Source organism: Astatotilapia calliptera, chromosome 12 (genome assembly GCF_900246225.1).
Source record: "Astatotilapia calliptera chromosome 12, fAstCal1.2, whole genome shotgun sequence".
Taxonomy (NCBI): Eukaryota; Metazoa; Chordata; class Actinopteri; order Cichliformes; family Cichlidae; genus Astatotilapia; species Astatotilapia calliptera.
Genome location: NC_039313.1, coordinates 29,462,746 through 29,482,288, shown reverse-complemented (window position 1 = coordinate 29,482,288; position 19,543 = coordinate 29,462,746). Strand labels below are relative to the sequence as shown.

Here is a 19,543-nt window from a genome sequence, read left to right as displayed (position 1 = left end):
CGCATCACATCATTTGGGCTTTAAATGCAGCAGACGAATCTGGGTGAATGTGGTACAAGTGCTGCTTGAAGTGGCACACACTTAGTGACAAGTGCTATAATTAAAGCATTTTCAGGAATTCTTACATTTGCGGTTCTTCTCCAAAGATCCACAAAACCACTGGTCAGCCACTGGCACAATGAATGCTGGTTTGAGCTTCAGAAAGTTTTAGTCCTTCCACCTTCACTGTAATCTCACTAAACTGACAGCAGCAGCAGAAACTGTATGTGCCACTTGTGACCAAGCCTCCTGTATGTCCTGCAGATTTTATGTGATGCAACATCTGGACTTTTATAGGACATCTCCTCCCATTGTGTCAGCCAGGCCAACCAGCTGAGTAAGATGCACAGCAGGGAGGAGAGAAAAGGAGGAGGAGGAAGAGGAGGAGTGTCTCCTCCTCTCATACATTTCCCTTAAATCAGTCCCAGATCGTTTGGCAGCTCATTCAGATACAAGCTGCAAAGGCAGAACTTGTAGAACAGCACAGCAGACTACACTGGCTTTCACTGAACTGATTTTAAGAGCAGAGAAAATAGTTTCCACATGCTTATCTCTGCAAGCCATTAATTACACCACCTGTTCTGCACGATTTCTTAAACAAATACCTCTAAAAGCTCAAGTCATTTGTCTTAGTAACCCAAGAAATGCTGTCACAAGTTTTTTCAAACAACTACTGTAAAACATACTGCTTGTATCAGTGCTGCTAGACATCAACATCTTTCTCGAAAGGACATGGATTCGGGGGAACCCGAAAAAAAAAAAAGAAATCCCTCTTTAATTCAGAAAAGTGAGAAAGAAAAGTGCTCATTTATGCACTTCTGAATATGTCGACTCACCCCCCGACTCCAGTGGTTTTCAGTTTGGAGTACGGGGCATTATCCGGCTCCATAGCGGTTACTTCATTCTTTCTTGGGGGTTTTTTCTACAGTCCAGAGGAGGCAGATAAAGTTTTTCCATCCCAGGTGTTCCTTGAAGAGTCGCGCGTAGAGTAAAAAAGTGCAAGACAGCAAAAATAAAACAGTGAAACGATGCGGGATTAACCAGCAGTGAAAAAGCTTCTTTTTGCCATTGTCTTGCCTCTAATTCTTTGAGTCTCCTTCCAGAAGATAACAGCAATGTGATTTTTTTAAGGAAAAGAAAAGACGCTCCACAGAGCTTCACCTGTGCGCTTCCGATATTTCTTTCCGTCTTTCCGTTAGAGTCTCGTCCAGCTTTTCCGGGGAATCAATGCAGGACAAGATGTAGAAGCCCAGCGGTGTGTGTATGTGTGTGTCGACTTCCCAAAATGAAAGTTTATTGTGGACTGAGGGAAATCTTGAGAAGCGGGAGAGGGGGGACAACACCTCCCTCTGTCGCCCTCAGCTGAAATCCAAGAGAAGCAAATCTGGAGCTACACGCGGTTTTCAGGCGCTCCTTCAGCAAAAGGTGTGTCATTTCAGAAAGCAGCAGCCTGTCAGTGTGCACGTGTGTCTGTGTACTGCCGATCAAATCACTGAAAATCGTGTAGTTTTCAGGATGTGCTAGAAACAATCACATCTGCAGCATCTGCTGGGCCATAGCAACCATTTTAGAAACAGATGGTCAGCCCTCTGTAGAAATATGGTGACCAGACATAAAAACAAAGCTCTAAAACAGATCCTGCTTGTTAGTTTTGGCTTTGATCAGTTAAGGATAATTGATGATTGAGATGTTTCCACTTATGACGTGGATAATGGTGCTCACTGTCATATCTTGCTGGAGTTAAAGGAGCGTTGTAAATGTTAATAATAAAGGTTAATTCATTCTGATCTAAGCACTGTTACTTAGCGAAAAGATTCTGTGGGTTTATTATCAGAAAGATTTGATTAGTAAAGGGTTTTTTTTAGCACCTGGAAGCTCCAGTTATACTCACCATGCTCCTACAACATCAGTTTGCCACAAATCTGCTAAGAGTACAGGGATATAAAGCAACTAACAACCTGGAGTATTTTTGTTTAGAAATCTAACTAATCACATAGCATCCACAACAAGTCAGCTGCATGCTAAAGGTGGTGGATGTGCATTCACCCCTCCAGAACTTGATCTACTTCTAAACTGTTTTTGCAGTTTTGGCATAGCGACCTCACCGCTTTACTACTTCATGGCAACTGTGGGGCTGAGAAATGAAGAACAAGCAGAAGTTCAACTACTGCACTTCCTCTTGTGGTTAAGGTTGGCTCAGCAATCTCCACAGATTCTCATGTTAAAATGTCCAACTTTATAGCAGAATTGTCTCTGTAGGTAGTTTCTACCAGATGTGCAGGGTGTGGCCATGTTATAAGTGTGCCAACACAGGCACACAGGTTTTGATCTCACAAATGACAATGCTTGCTATCAGTGAATTTCAGTTTTTTATTAGTCTGTTACTGCTAGCCTACTAAATAGCAAACATCTGTGCAACTTACTAGTCGTGCTTTCAAGCATTTAGTGATAACCCAGAACTCTACCATGTTGGGTCAGTCTTTGCTTCAAAAATGCCAACATGACAACAGGTCCTCCAGCTACTTTCTAGTTATTAATTTGCCAAATTCCAGCAAAAGCAACACTGATGAACTGCAAAAACTACTAAAACTGCTCTGCACCTTTCTGTGTGTGCGTTCTCAGTTGTTCTGCACTTCTGCTGATATTGAAAGTATACCTCTGTTCATTTATGTCAGCAAATAATATTATTGGCCAAACCTGCATGTCACAAAAACCTGAAACTGTTGCAATTTACACATTTTTAGAGTCAGAAACCCCCAGGAATTTGAATTAGGGTTTTTTCCATCTACATAATCAGTTGAGGTGAAGCAAAACCACATGAAAGTACTTTTGTGGACTCACCCCCAATCCACTTGCGCTCTATGAAAATATTTAACTTCTTGTGAAACGTGTGACTGAACTTTTTCAGAGTAATCTGTCTGACATTTGAAAATTTGCAGTGTAAACACTCCTGCTGTTTGTGCTTCACAACTACTCTGTCTGTGTCAAGTTCCATCAAACTCCAACCGAACCCCAGCAAAAGCGAGGAACACATTTCCGCTTTGACAAATGAACAATTAATTTAATCAAGTGAAATTTAAACCATTAAACCAGCTTTTTGTGACAGCCCCCTTTAACCCCCTGCCTCTTCACTGTTTACTTCCGTTCTCACCATTATAACAGGGTTGCAGGGCTGCACTGATTCCAATTTGTGCATGTATGTGTGTATGTGCATGCGTACTGTCGTGTGCTGCGAAATTCCTCTGCCAAATAAAGTCCTCATTGACCCGCCTTCAACAAACACGCTATGACAGTGTCCAGGGGAGACCCAACAGAGCACCAATTCAGCCGTCTGCAACTGGATCTCTTCTCCTCGCACAGAGTCCCCACACAGTTCATCCTCTCATGACCAGGAAGGAAGGGAGCTCACCACCTTGAAAGAGCACTTCCCATGTACCTGTCTCAGCATCGCCGGATGTGAGCTTTTGTTACCACACGTTTTAGTTTACAGACAAGGAGAGCTATGTCCTGTGGAAGAGCCTAGGGGAAGATCTTCAATCTGGAGTGTAAAGTTTCATGGGGTTTGTAATGATTATTGCAGCAGCCTATGCAAGTGATTCTCAAATTGTTGCCCAGGAACTGCCAAGGGGTTCTTAGATGCATGCCTGTTTATCTTCTTGCCAAGAGTTAAATGAGAAGAAGAAGAAGCAGATGGTTACTTTTTAGCTCAGCTTAGCATTAAAATATAAACCAGGTAACATGTCTATTTAAGTGCAACAGATCTGCCAGTTTGCTGTTTTTGCAATTCAGCTTTTGTGTAAGAGAATAAAGCGTTTTACAGAACGAGCTTCAGAGCTTTATTTTGTCTTTAGACAAACTGTATATGAAAGATGGACGTAATTTATAGGTCTTTTTTCTCACTTCGACTGTCTCAGTGCTTTTTATACAGGCATCATTTAGAGCTCGCTTCACAGCCCTGCTGCCCGGATTTTAACTGGCACCAAGAAATATGAGCACATTACTGCAGTACTGGCAAACTGACACTGGCTGCCTGTTAAGTTCCATATTGATTTCAAAATTTTGGTAATCACTGTTAAAACATTAAATGACTTTGCTCAAGAGTCCATGAAGGACACCCCTGCGTGCCTGGGTGTTTACTGTCATCAGTGACTTTTTATTCCGAGTTCTCGGCTAATAACAAACAAAGGTTAGCAGGCTTTTGCGATGTTGTGGTCTTAAGATATGTGGTATTTTTTATCCATCTTTATTTTTTTTTGATTTTTGATTTTGTTCAGTTTTTACATTTTCGCCTACCTTTTGTGAATTTTCCTTTTCTTTTTTTTCAGAGATCCTGCCTATTGATAGGCCTAAAATTGTTTTTCAGTATCTAAGTTAAGATAATTGCCAGCGATAGTTTCATATTGCTGTCAGGGCACGAGCCTCTCCACACATCTAAAAGAAAGCTAATTATTTTAATTAGTAATTCCCTAAATTAATTGTCCTAACTTTTAAGGTAATTCCTAGCAAAACCTTTTATTTTACTTTCATATTATCAACAATCAAAACTAATGGCGTATGTATTTTCCATCCTCGCTGCACTCAGACCCAAACCTATTTATGCTTCCTGAAAAAAATAATTATATATTTAAATCATTTACACTCTAAATGATTTTCTAGATCAGCTGGGCCCTTTAGGTTTTAGCCAGGGCCCATTTGTCCAATAAAATACACATTTTTTGTGTAAGGGAGTGTTCTTCAGTAATAGCTTTCCTATGTAACACAGGCAGTAAAATGTTATGTGTCGTAGATATTTGAAGTCTTTCCAGATATGGTTCCTTTGGGCACATAAAGGTTTGTGGTCTGATGCATGTTGGTGGTCCTTGACATGAAGAAGTTTGAGAGCTCTTTTCAGTTTGGCCTCTGGGATTTAAATTTCTGCTTTTCTACCTGACAGCAGTTTCAGAAGAGTCGTCTTCCAATCCAAGCAAATACTTTCCTGCATACTCGCAGTTCAGGCCAAAAGCTTGTTTTAGTGGAAAGCATGAATTAGCTTTGATGGAAAAGCTGCAGGATTTTCTATGAGTATTTTAATAGCATATTCTCTTCTTCACAGGACCCAAGTGAGAAGTTCTGTGTGTGTGTGTGGAAAATTGGTGGATTTTCCTGCCGACAGTGTCGTTGTAACTAGCATTGCAATTAGCATAGAAGGCAAATTTGTTCAACTGAGTGCTAATTAGTTATAAGCAACAGTTCAGTTTGCACAGTTTAAGATTTATGCTGATATATTCAATTAAATTTGGATTCAATTTGAGTAAAAACATAAACGGGATATTTTTGGATATTCTGTTCTATTTTTATAACAAACCTTAAAATATGAGCTTAACACATGGCACATCTTTTCATTTCATGCTCTAGAGATGGAAACGCTTGTCTGATAAACACAGACTCTTTTGTTTTACTCTCATGTCTTGGGGAAATGGGGCCAGCTGAATGCAGCAGACTCTGCTCAGGCACAGCTGGATCCAATAAGAGGATGCCCTGGTGTTCTGTTTACCCATTCCATATATTACAACAGGAAATTTGGGGAGGAAAAGAGTGATATAATAGTATCAAATACTACTATATTCATTTCATTTCCCTACTAACAATTCTGCTTTTTCCCCTCAACTACAAAAAGAATGATAACATCTGTTCAGCCCAGAAATACTTTGTACTTTGTTCTACTATAACAATAGTATATTATGTTAGTTCTAGGCTATAGTCTGTTGTCTGTGCGCATGTAAAGACTACTGCACACCAAATCTACCTAGCTGTACCTGAACTTAAACTTTACAGTTTAGTCTCACGGCTCTTGCCTTAAATATTCCTACAGAAGGCAGCTGTGGGAATATTAACTTTACAGACTGGTAAAGTTAAGAACTAGCTTTCAACAGTGTGGATCATTTTGTAGTAACTTTTTTTTCTCAGGCATTTGTGGAAACAAAGTGAGACAGAATATTGGACTGAAATTTGTCAATGGTGACAGAAAAGGGAAAATAAAGTTAATAATATTGCTCCACTGAGTTGTTTCAGTTTGTTAATATTTAACATTTTCAAGTATATTGGCAGTTTTCTCAGTTTTCCTTTTAATGTTATTGTGCTACGTCACACAAACAGTTATTGAATGCAGGTTTAAAAAAAAATACACATTATTTGCGGCATGCATACATATAACCTTTTTTCCCCTCTACACTCCGGCATAATACAATGCACCAGTCATCTGGTTCATCCTGATATGCTGCACCAGTTCATGTATCGGCCATCTTTGCTACTTTTTTAGAATATATTATAAGTGAGTGCACTGAACGCAATAATGCAGTGATAGGGTAACTCAAGATTTTAACCCTCTTTAACAGTGTAATAATAATAATTTGAAGTTGTGCTAGAACACAAAGACTGAATCTGTCTGAAGGCCACATTAGATGTGGTAATTATTGCCAATTCCTTACCCCGTGGAGCTGCAGAAAGACAGACGCTGCTGCCAAGTCAGAGGCATTGTTGTGGTGACATTTGAGTGGGGGATCAAACCGCTGATGAATAATCCATATTGAAAAGCTGCTCATTCTGCCAAATGTCAAACAGCAGCAGGAGCAATTGTTCAAGGAGCGGACTCTAAAACTCTTCATTCAGCATCCTCATAATACTGTGTCACACAGTGTACTAGTAAAGGTGGCGATGCAGCGTGTGCAAAACAAACAGTGGTTTAATAACTGAGGTTTCAAAGGATTTCCTCACTCACTAGATTGCTCATTTTCTAAACCAGTCCTGTCATAATATGCCACACACTACGTTTGACTGTCAGTAGAAGTACTAACAGTTTACTTTCCTGCAGCTTTGTATTCATCGTCATCACAGCTTCACAGCTCGTCTGTGAATTGCTCTTCCGTCATGGATTGCACCCTGTGATGATCTCTGATCTCTGCAGCTCTACAGAACATGTCACAAGTCCAGAAACCCTCATTTTTATCTTGTGCTTTGAATGTGCAGCAAGAATGAGCCAACATCAGCTTCCTGCTCCCCTTCTGTTTACTGCAACAGATGAAAAGAGAGCAGAGTATTCTGTAAAGACGAGGGCTTAGCTGATTTGTTTTGCATTGTCATGAATTGGCAAACTGACTCTTTATAATTAGCCTGCCGCAAAGCCAAGCAATGTTTCAGGGCTTGCAGCCTGTCTCCAGTCCCCATAAAGAAATATTTGAAATTAACAAAAAGCAGCTTCCATCTGGTAGAGATTCACAACTTGGACTGTGTAGCTGAAACAAATTGTTGTATCCCTGTGGTCAGCATAGATCTGGCATATAGAACAGATGCTCAACCACCCCCAGGCTTCCATAAAAACACACAACACCAACATACACCTCTGCGCATCCATTCCCTCATGTCATACAGTGACTCACACTGTTATGGTGGAATAGATGCAGGTGGATTCAGTCTCCCCCAGCATGCTTTAGTGCTGGAAATAATACAATATGGTATTTTAGCTTTTTAAAAGATTAAAAAAATACATGAAGAATCACATCGAAATGGGGCAGGTGCAGGACCTAACACAAACAGGCAACAAAAGAAGAACATCAGTGTCTTGCACAGTGCTGGGTTCTGGTTTTCCATATATACTGCATGACAAAGAATGTAAAGATCTGAGCTGCCCTATTCTTCACAGTAATTCACACTGCAGATATGGAATAGTTTGGAATGTGATTTTTGCCTTCTCCTTGCATAAGTTGCTTTCTCTGCCAACTGCTAACAAGTACACAAGCTCAGCCTGTTGATTAAAGATTAGGAGGTTTCACTCTTCTTTTCATATCCTGGATTTTCATTCATTCAAATCTTAACACTTTTCTGTGACCAGTGCAAGAATTAACTTGAAGTTTGAATCCACCTGTGCGTATCCGTGGGGCAAAATTACAAAGACATCAAAAGTTAATGGCTCTGGAAACAGACACTGACCATTTATACACTGTAAGTGGAAATAAATTGCATCACCCTGCCCTAAAGAATGTCTGAATCACTGAACTTCCCATGAGGATAGGTAACTATTGTTCACTTCATTTGTTTTGTTTTTGCCCTAAGTCAGAGACAAGAAACTCGATTCTGAAGACTTTCCATTATCCAATTCCCCACAGCACAGTCTCGCTTATTTGAAACCTTACTCCTGTGTAACAGTGTATCAGCAGCACCTACGTATGCTACTTTCAGCTGTGTAAGAGCGATTCTTTGTTTTTCAAGGATTTAGGTAGTTCATCCATTAGCAGTATCTGCAAATGTGACGAATGATGTGTTTGATTTGATTATACCTTGACTTTAAAACAACAGTGGACATCACAGCACTTCCAAGACCTTATGTGACTGTACAGCAGCAAGTGATACTGCTCAGTAATCTACAAAGGCCTGAAAGGGGGAACTGTTTCTTTAGCCAACCTGTAAATTCCTAACAGATTGAGCTTCTGGTTGAAGGCCTTGTTTTTGGAAAAGCAGCTGAAAGAAGCTTGTAACACTGCAGGATTTCTTTCAGGCTAAATACATTAGCAGATGGACAATGGGGTCAGTGATCCGAGGTTTACTTGTAACAGAGAAGCACAAAGTCCTTATCGAAGGAGTCTGTGAATTACAGTGTGACTCGTGTTTGCCAGCTTATGCTTAGCCAAGCATTATGGTGTACCACTTTGTTCTGTATTGAATCTACTGCAAACGTGGCTGTTAATATCTTAGAATATCAGCAGTCAAAACTAAAAAGAAACACGGGCTTATTTTAGCTGTGATAACATCCCTCTGCAGGACTAAGAATTGACCTGACAAATCATGACACCCCAATTTAGACATCTTTATTCTAAATGTACAAACACCACAAACAGAAGCTTATTCAGTGTGGTACGGCAACGCCGGATAACGTCTGCAGATGTAATCTTCAGGAACACCAGTCTCATTTATCTGTCATCCGCTTGGGGATTCGAGGAGCGCCTTTATCGGGGTTCCGCAGAAAGGAATTCGCAGAGACTGCAGATGAAATATGGACGGGTTATTTTCAACAGAATCACTACTGGCAGCCTTGAGAGGAGGAGATAATTACCACTTTGACAAGCTTTGATCACAGGTACAGTTATGCTCAGAATGTCTATGTGGATAGAACAATGAGATGACGGCCCTGAAATCCAGATGAGTGTGGCCTAGTTTTGCTTCTTAGATTATGAATAGAAGTACTGTCTAGCGCATGAAGATGCAAGAACTAACAAAATAGGGGTAGTTGATGTGGCATAGTTGACTGTCCATAACTCTTTTGATTTGTAGAAGTGGAGAAGAGCTACTGCAATGCTCTGGGGGAAAATGTTGTGGGTAAGTCATCCACTTGTAAATACTGTGGGTGGAATGAATCACTGTGGTTTCTTTTTTGTCAGAAGGCAGCAAATTATTCAATAGAATGACAGATGGATCAACGAGCCTGGAGTCTTGCTGGAGTCGATTTTAGCGAAGTAGGTGTGGAGTCACGAGGGGTAACACTGGTGGGAAGTAGGGAAAAAAATCAAGATGAAGATGTAACCTTGGCATACAGAAATAAGGTTCAGTTCATTGATATCTCTTTGAAAATGCATCCAGACCAAAGTAAACATGCCTCCCACACTACCTGCCAGAACTAAACTGAGATGCAGTGTTTCTTAGCAGGGCCACCCAGGTATAGGAAGGAAGAGCTCTTTTTGTTTGTGTGTGTTTGATGGTCAAACAAGTCAAATGAGTCAGGTTTTGCCTCTCTGACCTCCGGAATGTAAACAACAAACCTTATGAGTTTTCAAGTCAGTGTTTTGTTTATGTTACATAGTTTTTCAGGGTTTGCGAATGTATTCTTCCACCCCTGCAGGACTCATTTATATTTTACCTCCTCCTGTATCCTGCTCATTAGTCCTGCACTGATGTTGTTCTCCTGGAGGCTCAGATGCCTCAGTGGAAACTGTGTCCTGCAAAGCAAAGCCCCCATGATGTCATTTCCTCCCACATCGCTGATGCAGTTCTTGTCTAAATCCACCTGCTGCAAACTCATGTTCTCTTTCAGCATGTCAGCCAGCAGCCTGACCCCGGGGTCACCCAAGTTATTTTCGTCTAGGATGATCTGAGTCAGTGAGCTGTTTCCTTTTAAGCTGTCAAAAAGTTCCTTCCAAGCTGCCAGATCGGCACCGCTGGTCTGTGCTAGCCCTAAATACTGAAGATAGGAATGGGATCTCATATATGATGCTAACACTTTCACCCCATCACTGCTCAAACCATTTCCTCCAATATCCAGCTCTAAAAGTGTAAAAAGCCTGAAAGAGCTCCATCCAGAGGGCAGCTGAGGTAGCATATTGTGTTCTGATGGGAAAAGCATAGCCTGTTGGATAGCAGCAGCTGCTCTTGCTGTTTGTTCCTGCAGCTCAGCTATTCCGTTCAACAGGGTCAGCACTCCATGGTCACGCAGTTTGTTCCCAAACAAGCTGTAGAGAGAGAAAATAGAGGTTACTGTGGAGATTTATTTTTGAGCCTCCATGAACCACTCACTTGAAAATGTAGCTGTGTGCACCCTGATATTAAGTTTTCTCTCATGTGACATCTAAGTTCAGGCAGAAAGCCTTTTTTTTTTTTTTTTTTTTACACCGGATGACACTGGATGACACAAATGGTGGATTTTGTGTGTGTGTGTGTATTTTTGTTTTGCAGTAAAATGGAATCTGCAGAAAACTAATTTGTTACATCTTTTCCTGTTGAGGGGTTGATGTATTTGGTATGTTAAATGCAGATTTAAGGCTTTTGAATAACTGAAGAACTGAACTGGTGCATTTGGGAATAATGCTGAAATATATTCATGTGTTTTCACAGGTAAATTATTTTTAAGCCCTTACAGGAATATCTTTGCCTCTATTCCCCTTTAAGAGATGAAGATACACTTTTCATTGGCTGTATTAGAAATAGTCTGCCAGCTGAAAATCTCATCTCATTTGTTTAATCTGTAAAAAGTGAAGTCTCAGAATAATTACGCAGAGTCACAAGCTTGACTGTCGCCAACAAAGGCCTTCTAGAAATAGAGGGGCCGGTCTTTCTCACCACTCTGCCGCTGTCTCGATAATTTGCCTTCACTTACCGCTTGTTTGTGGGTCTCTATGCTTTAAGTTTTGGCTTCAGTAAATAAAAACAATCAAAAATCAGTTGACTGACTTGATGATTAAAAAATATCCAATATTTCTTTGCCTTTAAAAACTCTTGGGTCACCTTTGCTGTTTGTTTTATTGTTTGCACTGTGAAGCATCAGTCCTTCAGCTGTGCAGCAACTGTGTTCTTTACTTGGTTTTAAGCAGTGAAGTTGTTTTTCTAACCAAGGGAAGAATGCTTCCATCATTCCCTTTGGTTGTCTTCTGTGGTTTAAAACATATTTTGGTCTTGCTGTTATCGACAGTGTTTTCCTGTAAGAATGGGCGAGATTTCTAAATTGTTTTTGCTATCATAGCCTAAAGATGGGCTCTCTCACTTGCAAGGACATCTCTTTAGACCTCGTGTGGAGAATTCCACTGGAAAGTACCAAATACAACTTCATCATCTCCAGACTTTTATCTGCCTAATGCATCACAATAATAATAAGGAAACCAATTCAATATAAGCTGCTGAAAATGGGGGACTGTGTATAAAAATGGCTGAAATTCCCACACAGTTAATGTGATACTTATATATCCATTACTTTGGTTGCTGTGTTTCTTGGATTTGCTGCATTTTTATACTATCTCTTCAGTTCCGTTCATATTCCTGTCTCTCTCTTTTTAAAAAAAGTGATATTCAAATGCTTTTAGATGGGGGCATGTTTTCTGAATTCTAATGTTATTCTTTGTCAGATTTTGATAAGACACAACTCAGTGGAGCGTAGGACTTACTGCAGGCCTTTGACCTGGGGCTTCACTCTCAGAACATCCAGCAGAATGTGAGCACCGTAGGGGCCAATGAGGTTGAGGTTGAGATTGAGTAGTGTGACTTCAGACAGACTGCTTTTTAGTGACCCCGCCAGGCTCAGCAGAAGGTCATCTGTGAGGTCCGTGTTCCTCAGAACCAGCTGCTCCACCTCATCAGACATGCTCAGCACTGTCATCATGGCATGAAGCTACATTTACAAACCAGGAGAAAGTCACAGAAAACTGTAAGTCCCTCTAAAACGACAGTGCGGGAAATGAAACTGTTATAATGCAGTGTCGCTATACTGTTATCCATAAGAACAGTTTCTTACTGTGAAACTAGAGCACTGTGCTGTGTGGAATATATATTTTATATCTGTGAATTCTTCTTTTCTGTAATCTTGTTGTAGAGTGGTGCAGAATGCGCGAGCACAGAATTGCAAAGATATGATACAGACAAAAACATATTACATTTAACTTCTAAGTTACCTCAATTACAAGAGAAGCAGCTGTTATAAAAATACAGAAATCACATTTGCACAAGTGCAGATTATTATTTTGTCCTTCATACAGAAATGCATTTTGCATCTGAGCCCTGAGAGGAATATTAACATTAAGCATTTACTGTTTGTAAATGTGCGCAACAGCACACAATGTGAGATGTGTTGTCGGGTGGGAAAGAGATGTGGGGGAGACAGGTGCTGGAGGTTTTCTAAACACAGACAAGATGAGAGTCCGGAGACATATGGTCTGGCTGTCCGGCCACGTCTACTTTGCCATTTTGCTAGACCTTGAGGAATTTTTCAGGAACTGTTGGAAGCTTTTTCATCATGATCGGTATGACCGAGTGAAATGCCTGCCTGCCCCAGATAAAACTCAGCGACCATTTGAACAACTCGTCTTTGTATTCAAAGCCCAAATAATAGAATAAATCCTCTGAATTCATCCAAATGAAATAAAATCAACATTTTATCTGCCAAATCAGTGTTACATGCCTAAGACATATTGCCACCTTTCTGTTATCAGGGTAGATTTTACATGTTGGACAAGTTCCTCAGGGGGGACGTTTGTGCTTAAAAGCTAAAAATATGAAGCAGTAATTAAAAGAGAAAATGGTGGCACTCAATAAAAGCCTGTGTTTCTCTCTGTGTAAACACTACATTATTTAGTGAATAGCTGGAACATGGTAATATAGTCAGAGTGTGGAAAAACATGAACAACCTTAAAGCTAGTTGAGAAGTGGGACAATGGAACGTGCATTACTTTAATGGGCAAATTGTTTTTTAATGTTGACATTTCATTATATTATTTGGCAGATACAATTCCTGCTCTGACAAAAACACAGAATGGAAGAATCTGCTTGAATCGAGGCTTTTGGCAGTGATTTAATGCCAGGAAAGCTTCTGGCAAAAACACAGTTTCACCACAGTAATTTGTGTTATACACACACCTGTGCCTGCAGGTCTTGCTCTCTAACGGACTCTTCCGTGCCAGCGCTCTGATTAACCATGTGCTCTTCTTCCTCTGGCTTTCCATCATGCTGCAGAATGGTGTCACTTTCTGCACTGAGCTCCACATCTGAGCGTTGAGCTTTGGGGCCCGATGACAGCCTCTTCTGGAGCCGGCACCTCTCCAGGACTTGGCATACAGAAAGAAAATTAAACAACTCAGGTGCAATAAAACCAACTGTCCTGAAGCCAAGTGCATGCAGTGATATTGATATCCGCGGTTAATTTGAAAATGTAAATAATAAAATCTAAAATTCAGTTTGTGCCTCTGTTTGAGCAATAGAGAAAGCAGATCAGCTAAAATTTATGCACACAGGCATGTGTGTATCTGCATAACCTCTCCCACACGTCATCCGTCTTCCTTTAAGCAGACATTTCTCAATGCATCACTTTCTTGCAAATTCAACCTTTTTCTGCTTAAGTGTATTATGTAAATCAGCTACAGCTCTCCAGGGGGATTCCACTTTGGTCCTACTGTGCTGCAGTTTCTTTACTCACTGTTTGCCTTGAACCAGTGATGTTTGCTTGGGCCTTGCTTCAACGCAGCACTCATTTCCACACATTCTTCATAGAAGTCCTTCAGCTTTTCCCCATCTCTGTTTTTCCCATTTGATCCAAGGCCCTTCTGTTTCTCTCTGTTCTGCTTCGTCAGTGCTTCCTCATCCTGCAATGAATCTTTAAAAAGAAACACTCTTTTTCTTTTCTGTTTTCTTTCTCTGCAAAGAATATTAAATGGAGATACCACAGGCAGAAGGCTTGAAGGTCATCTGTATCTCCCCTTGAAAGGCCAGAAGATTCTATTTTCCACTATTTTTCCATCTTGTCTTACAGGAATCAAACCAGATAAAAATTAAAATTTGCATACCGGGAAATTTGCTTATCACGTTCGATGGCGGCTGCCCCGTATGCAGGATTGTGACAGGGCTGGTTGTTCTGTCCTGCTCTTGTCTGGCAGACAATGCCTTGTCTTCAAATTTTTCCATCACTGTTGACCTCGTTGAGCTCTTGCCGTCTTGTCTCTCTTCTCCTCTGTCATTTCCAGCTGTCTTGCCTTTGCTCTCCTTCTGATTAGTTTGACCCTTGCGTCGTTTCTTTTTGGAGGTCTCTTTAATTCCAGCTACAGGAAGGTCTTCGCTGTCTGTTGATCCTCTGCTGCCCTCCTTGGTGTGTTTTCTTGTCCTCCTCACTGATTTCTTCACAGGTTTGGCTGGGATAAATAGAGGGGATGATGGACATGACTCGATGACGCCTGCTTTGGAAACATTAGAGACAAAATGAGAAGGAAAAAATGCTTTGTGAGACATCTTGTCTTTAAAGTAGTTGATCAAAAGCAAGGACTGGGCCTGATATCAAAAAATGTTGATGAAAAGCTTTAGGAAGTAATGGAAAATTGAGACCCTCATTTCCAGGCTTAGTACCATTGCCAGTGCTCTGCTCGAGAGAAAGATTTAAGTTCTCCTTTGCGCCGTTGTTCAGCTGCTGGCTAGAGCTGTATTTGGTTCGGAGACTTGTGCATCTGAAAGGGATGGAAATGTGCTTTCATTATATTCTACCTACTGTACCAACATCACCCCCTGATCTTGTAAAATATGCTTCCTTTTTCCTCAGTGTCCACCCACAACACATTATATCTGCAAAACAATGGATTTACCCAACATGTTTTGACATTTGGTATTAAATTCTCATTTTTCTGCCAGTGCCATGCTGTCTGTCTCTCAGAGGATGTAATCTTACCTGTAGCAGGGTATCCCACCAGCCAGCCAAGTCAATCTGAAGCAGCTCTTCCTGCCCTGCTGGAAGCCAGGAGTGTAGCGGTACTCACAGCAGGAACTGATCCTGGTCACCATGATGCCATTGACATAAAAGGAAGCACTGAATGGGTAACCTCTATGTCTCTGAGACAAAAACTGGAACTGCTCTGAAAGATACAAGCAGCACAAATATTAAGATTGTAGATATTGTTTGATCTTTTTAGAAGGTAGTCTTGTTTGGCTTTTCTTGCTGCAGGTCATCACATTTGGTAATGGTTTCTTATGCATTTGTCTTGTGTTACAAACGGCTTGTGGTCCACAAAAACAGTGGCCAGGTGTTCTGCACTTCCTGCAGTCTCATGTGTCACACAAAACCCTCCTGCAACACACAGCTCACATATTCTCTCTCTTTCTCTCTCTCTCTCTCTCTCTCTCTCTCTCTCTCTCTCTCTCTCTCTCTCTCTCGCACACACACACACACACACACACACACACACACACACACACACACACACACACACACACACACACACACACACACACACACACGGAGCAAAACCCACAAAAAGACTTGGGGCCAAAACACTAGTCATAATTGATAGCATCACTGGTTGCATTTGGAGATTGAAATCACTTTTATGATTTTAATCAAATTTTACTTTATCTTTGCTTAATGTCATCATGTGGTGATGTTTGGCAGTGCTTCTATCTTTAGTTAAACACTGTGTTCAATCTTTTGCTGCCTCAACTGGTTTAGTTTAAAAGTAGGCCTAAAAAGCACAGAGTTACAGCGCTAGTCTACCTCAAAATCACTCTGCAGATTCTTCTTCCTCTGGCCTGTAGCGTTATTTATTCATCTAAATTGCTTTGGATTGAGTTGCCCAGTTTTTGGTGACATTGGCTGTAGAGATACAGTATCAGACTTCTGTTAAAAATCTTGGATCCAGACAGAACTCACCTTGTGGTGCTCAAAGTGCCAAAAAATACATTTGAGATGTTTACCAGCAATGTGTTGTTTCAGAAATTATGATTCAATAAAAACAAACAAACACAAAAAACATTAACTTTGGTGTGAGCAGTTTCATTCAGGAACTCTTTTCTCTTTTTTTTCAACTATGTCCTCTAACCAAACCAAAGGAAGTAATGTGGCTAGCTAATGTTACAACGCAGACAAGAAGACACCAGAGTCAACAGAAGTTCTTAGAAGACACCATCAATGTTAATGTTGTTTGCTTTGTTGTGCACAAGCTTTTTGTTGGGGCTAGACCATAGGCTTCCCTCAGCTCAGTGGGATTGGCAGGTGTAGTTCAGTGGAAGGAAAATAGTTCTCTGCATGCTATATCTCCAAAACTGAGTGACTCACACTGAAACTATCTAGATGGATAAATGGAACCAAGGTCAGAAAGACAACATGTTTATTTGATTTTAGAATGAACCTCCACTTTGACAGCACTGGAAACATACCACATCCTGGTTGGCTTTTGCAACTCCCATTTGGGAATAGTAACATTAACTTAGAAAGAGACCCTTTTTAGGTGCAATCAAGAGATGCAATACTCAAAACAGGACGCAGATCCAAGTGCAATTTATGTTGCAGTTCCAGCCATTGATTGGTGTCTCAAAATATCTTTAAAAAAACAGATATGTCAGACAGTACAAAAAAGGCTATTTTTTCATTTTATACTATCTATTTCATTTTATTCTGCTTAGTCAATTCAAAGACAGTGGGAGGTGGAGTCTATCCCACCAACAATAGAGCGAGAGGCAGAGTAAACCTTGAACAAGTTGCCATAATCACTATTTAAAATGAACTTAACTGGAAACAAAACATTATGTCAAAATGTTAGATATAACTAAATCTGTATGTAATGTCACTGCACTCTTGCCATCAAAATCACATATCACTGTATATAAAGTGTAAAACCAATGCAATAATAGTCACGACATATCTCATTGACTTTGTGGGATCGACTGTTTGGATTGTGCTTCTGTGTATTGTCTGCTCCTTTGTTTTATTCCTACCAAGGATTTTGTAAACACATCACACATGCAGTCTGAAGCAGAAATCCATAACCTCTTTCTTGCCTGACTTTGAGATTCCTTCCCTGGAGTGATGCTTGTACAGTGTATATCAACATGTACCGACTGCAAAGATGAAATAACTTGTCTTGTCTATTGACGTTTTTTATGCGATGACAGTGCATCAGGTCACACATCAGCTTTTTATTGGTGTTCGGCTGAAATTCTGCCTCAGGGCAGTGTTCTCATCATTCTCATTAAAATGTTGCTTTGATGAGGAATTAAGCTTGTGGCAGTGGACACTTTAATGCCACTGATTTCTTTCTCTTACTTTGACCCCCTTAATGGCAGAAAACACCTTAAAATCTGCAAAAGGGAGTCAAATATAAAGAAATATAAAAAACGAATTTCTGAATCATTGTTGGCCATTCAAACGATACGGTTTCAGCTTTAGCAGTTCCTACCGCCTGGAGTTACGAGGCCTTTGAAGACACAAATATTCTCTCCTCCATTGACTTGCTGGAGTACTTTCAGTTCATCCTGAGTTGACCCAAGCCCCAGATTCCGATGTCTTTGTCCAAGGTAGGTCATTGTCACAGTGACATTGGATTTCTTTGCCTCTTTTTGTGCCTTAAGGCTGCTCTGATAAGAAGAGGGCAGAACGTGCACAGTGTAAGAAGAAGGGTTTAAAACATGTTTGAATTTGTTTTTGTTGCAAGCAAAATATCAGCCTACCTGTTTTGCTGTGCGACCTCCTGTTTTCTGAGAAGCCACTGAGGAGAAGGATCCTCTTCGTTTGTCATATAGGTAAGGGCACGACTGACTCAGACTGCCTCTGATTGAGTTCAGGCTTGAAGCCTTAGCTGTGATGGCTGGGAGATAAACATCACCTTTTCCAGGTCTGCTAGAATGGGCTCCAGGCTCAGTCAGCTACATGAGACGATCAGAATCAGAATACTTTATTAATCCCTAATGAAATGATTTGGTTACAGTTGCTCCAAGACAATAAGAACAGTAACAGACTGAACTAAATTAAATAATGCAATATATTACAAAGTTACAAATTATAAGAATACAAGATACATGCAACATTTCAAAGAACAGTTTAAAAAGAATACTTTATTTTTTCATAGCTCATCAATGTTATCGAAAGAAATTATTTACAGTTACACTACATTCTGCTTCTCTACATATATTGGTAGCCACAGATATCTATGGCAGCAAAACATAAATAAACAAAAAAATAAATAAATAAAAATAAATAAAATACAAGGTGTTGTAAATTTTCTGTGTCTCCCTCTCCCAGTCTGTTTGTATTACTGTCATTCCCACCTATGATAGTGTAGCTGGCATTGTTTTCACTCTGTGGCTCTGTGTCTGTATCAGTTAAAATATGGTCCTGGAGACACCTACTGGAACTACCTCAAGGTCTGTTTTGAACACTTTCACATGTCTGTCTGCCTGTCGTTGCCATGCAACTGCATCACAACTGTGTTTGATAAGACATCAAACTTTAACTGAGGTTAAAAATAAATAAATAAGTTTGACGACAGGTATTGCCTGACCAATGAGTATTACTTACTCATGTAATAATAATGACATGTTAATAGGCATTGCACACAGGCATAGTAGTCAGTGCTGCTGCCAAGGAACATAAAAACATGTTAAGGTGCTTCTTCTGCATCATGGTTCTTGTTAAACAGCTGGAGTTGCTTCGTGGGAGCCCAGGGCTGCTGTCTGCTGCTGCAGCTGATAGTTAAGTTTGGCAGAGAACACATTTCACTGCGGGGATCAAACAAAGTAATGCTTTACTTATTCTTTTTTTTTTCTTTTTAAATTCTGAATGACTTTTGAATAGACAAAAGGAACAAACTATTTAGTAGTTATAGTGTAGGAAATGACCTATTTGGTAAAATTTCAGTCCTGATGATTGCCTCTTTGATCATTTTTCACCTTTAAATCTTAAAATTTGAATTAACTCAAGACTGAAATGCTGCTACATCCACTGTAATAAGCAGGTCTGTTATATGATGGGTATCATACCAACACTCTTCTTATATATTTTTTGTGTGATTTCGTATGCAATCCATGTATATATTTACTCACCAGACACTTTATCGGGTATAGTTTTTCAGTTGCTTGTTAATGTGAATATCTAATACCAACAACATGACAGCAGCTCACTGCATTTTGGCTTATAGATATGGTCAAGATCAGCGGTTCCCAACCTTTTTTGCGCCACGGACCGGTTTATGCCCGACAATATTTTCACAGACCGGCCTTTAAGGTGTCGCGGATAAATACAACAAAA

At 40.2% G+C, this 19,543-nt stretch overlaps 1 protein-coding gene across 2 annotated transcripts in view; it reads right to left on the bottom strand.

Moving 5' to 3' along the window:
• Positions 1-1,423, bottom strand: part of col27a1b (collagen, type XXVII, alpha 1b) — a 66,411-nt gene extending 64,988 nt beyond the window's left edge. Inside the window, exons 1-2 of one of the 2 annotated variants that reach the window (XM_026188456.1) lie at positions 1,201-1,423; positions 876-1,007 (exon numbers count right to left, since the gene is read on the bottom strand). In XM_026188456.1, the coding sequence (XP_026044241.1) occupies positions 876-928 (53 nt within the window). In that variant the 5' untranslated portion in view covers positions 929-1,007; positions 1,201-1,423. Of the gene's footprint in view, positions 1-875 lie in introns of both variants that reach the window. The other variant, XM_026188457.1, reaches the window with a different exon arrangement.
• Positions 1,424-19,543: the final 18,120 nt, after the last annotated feature.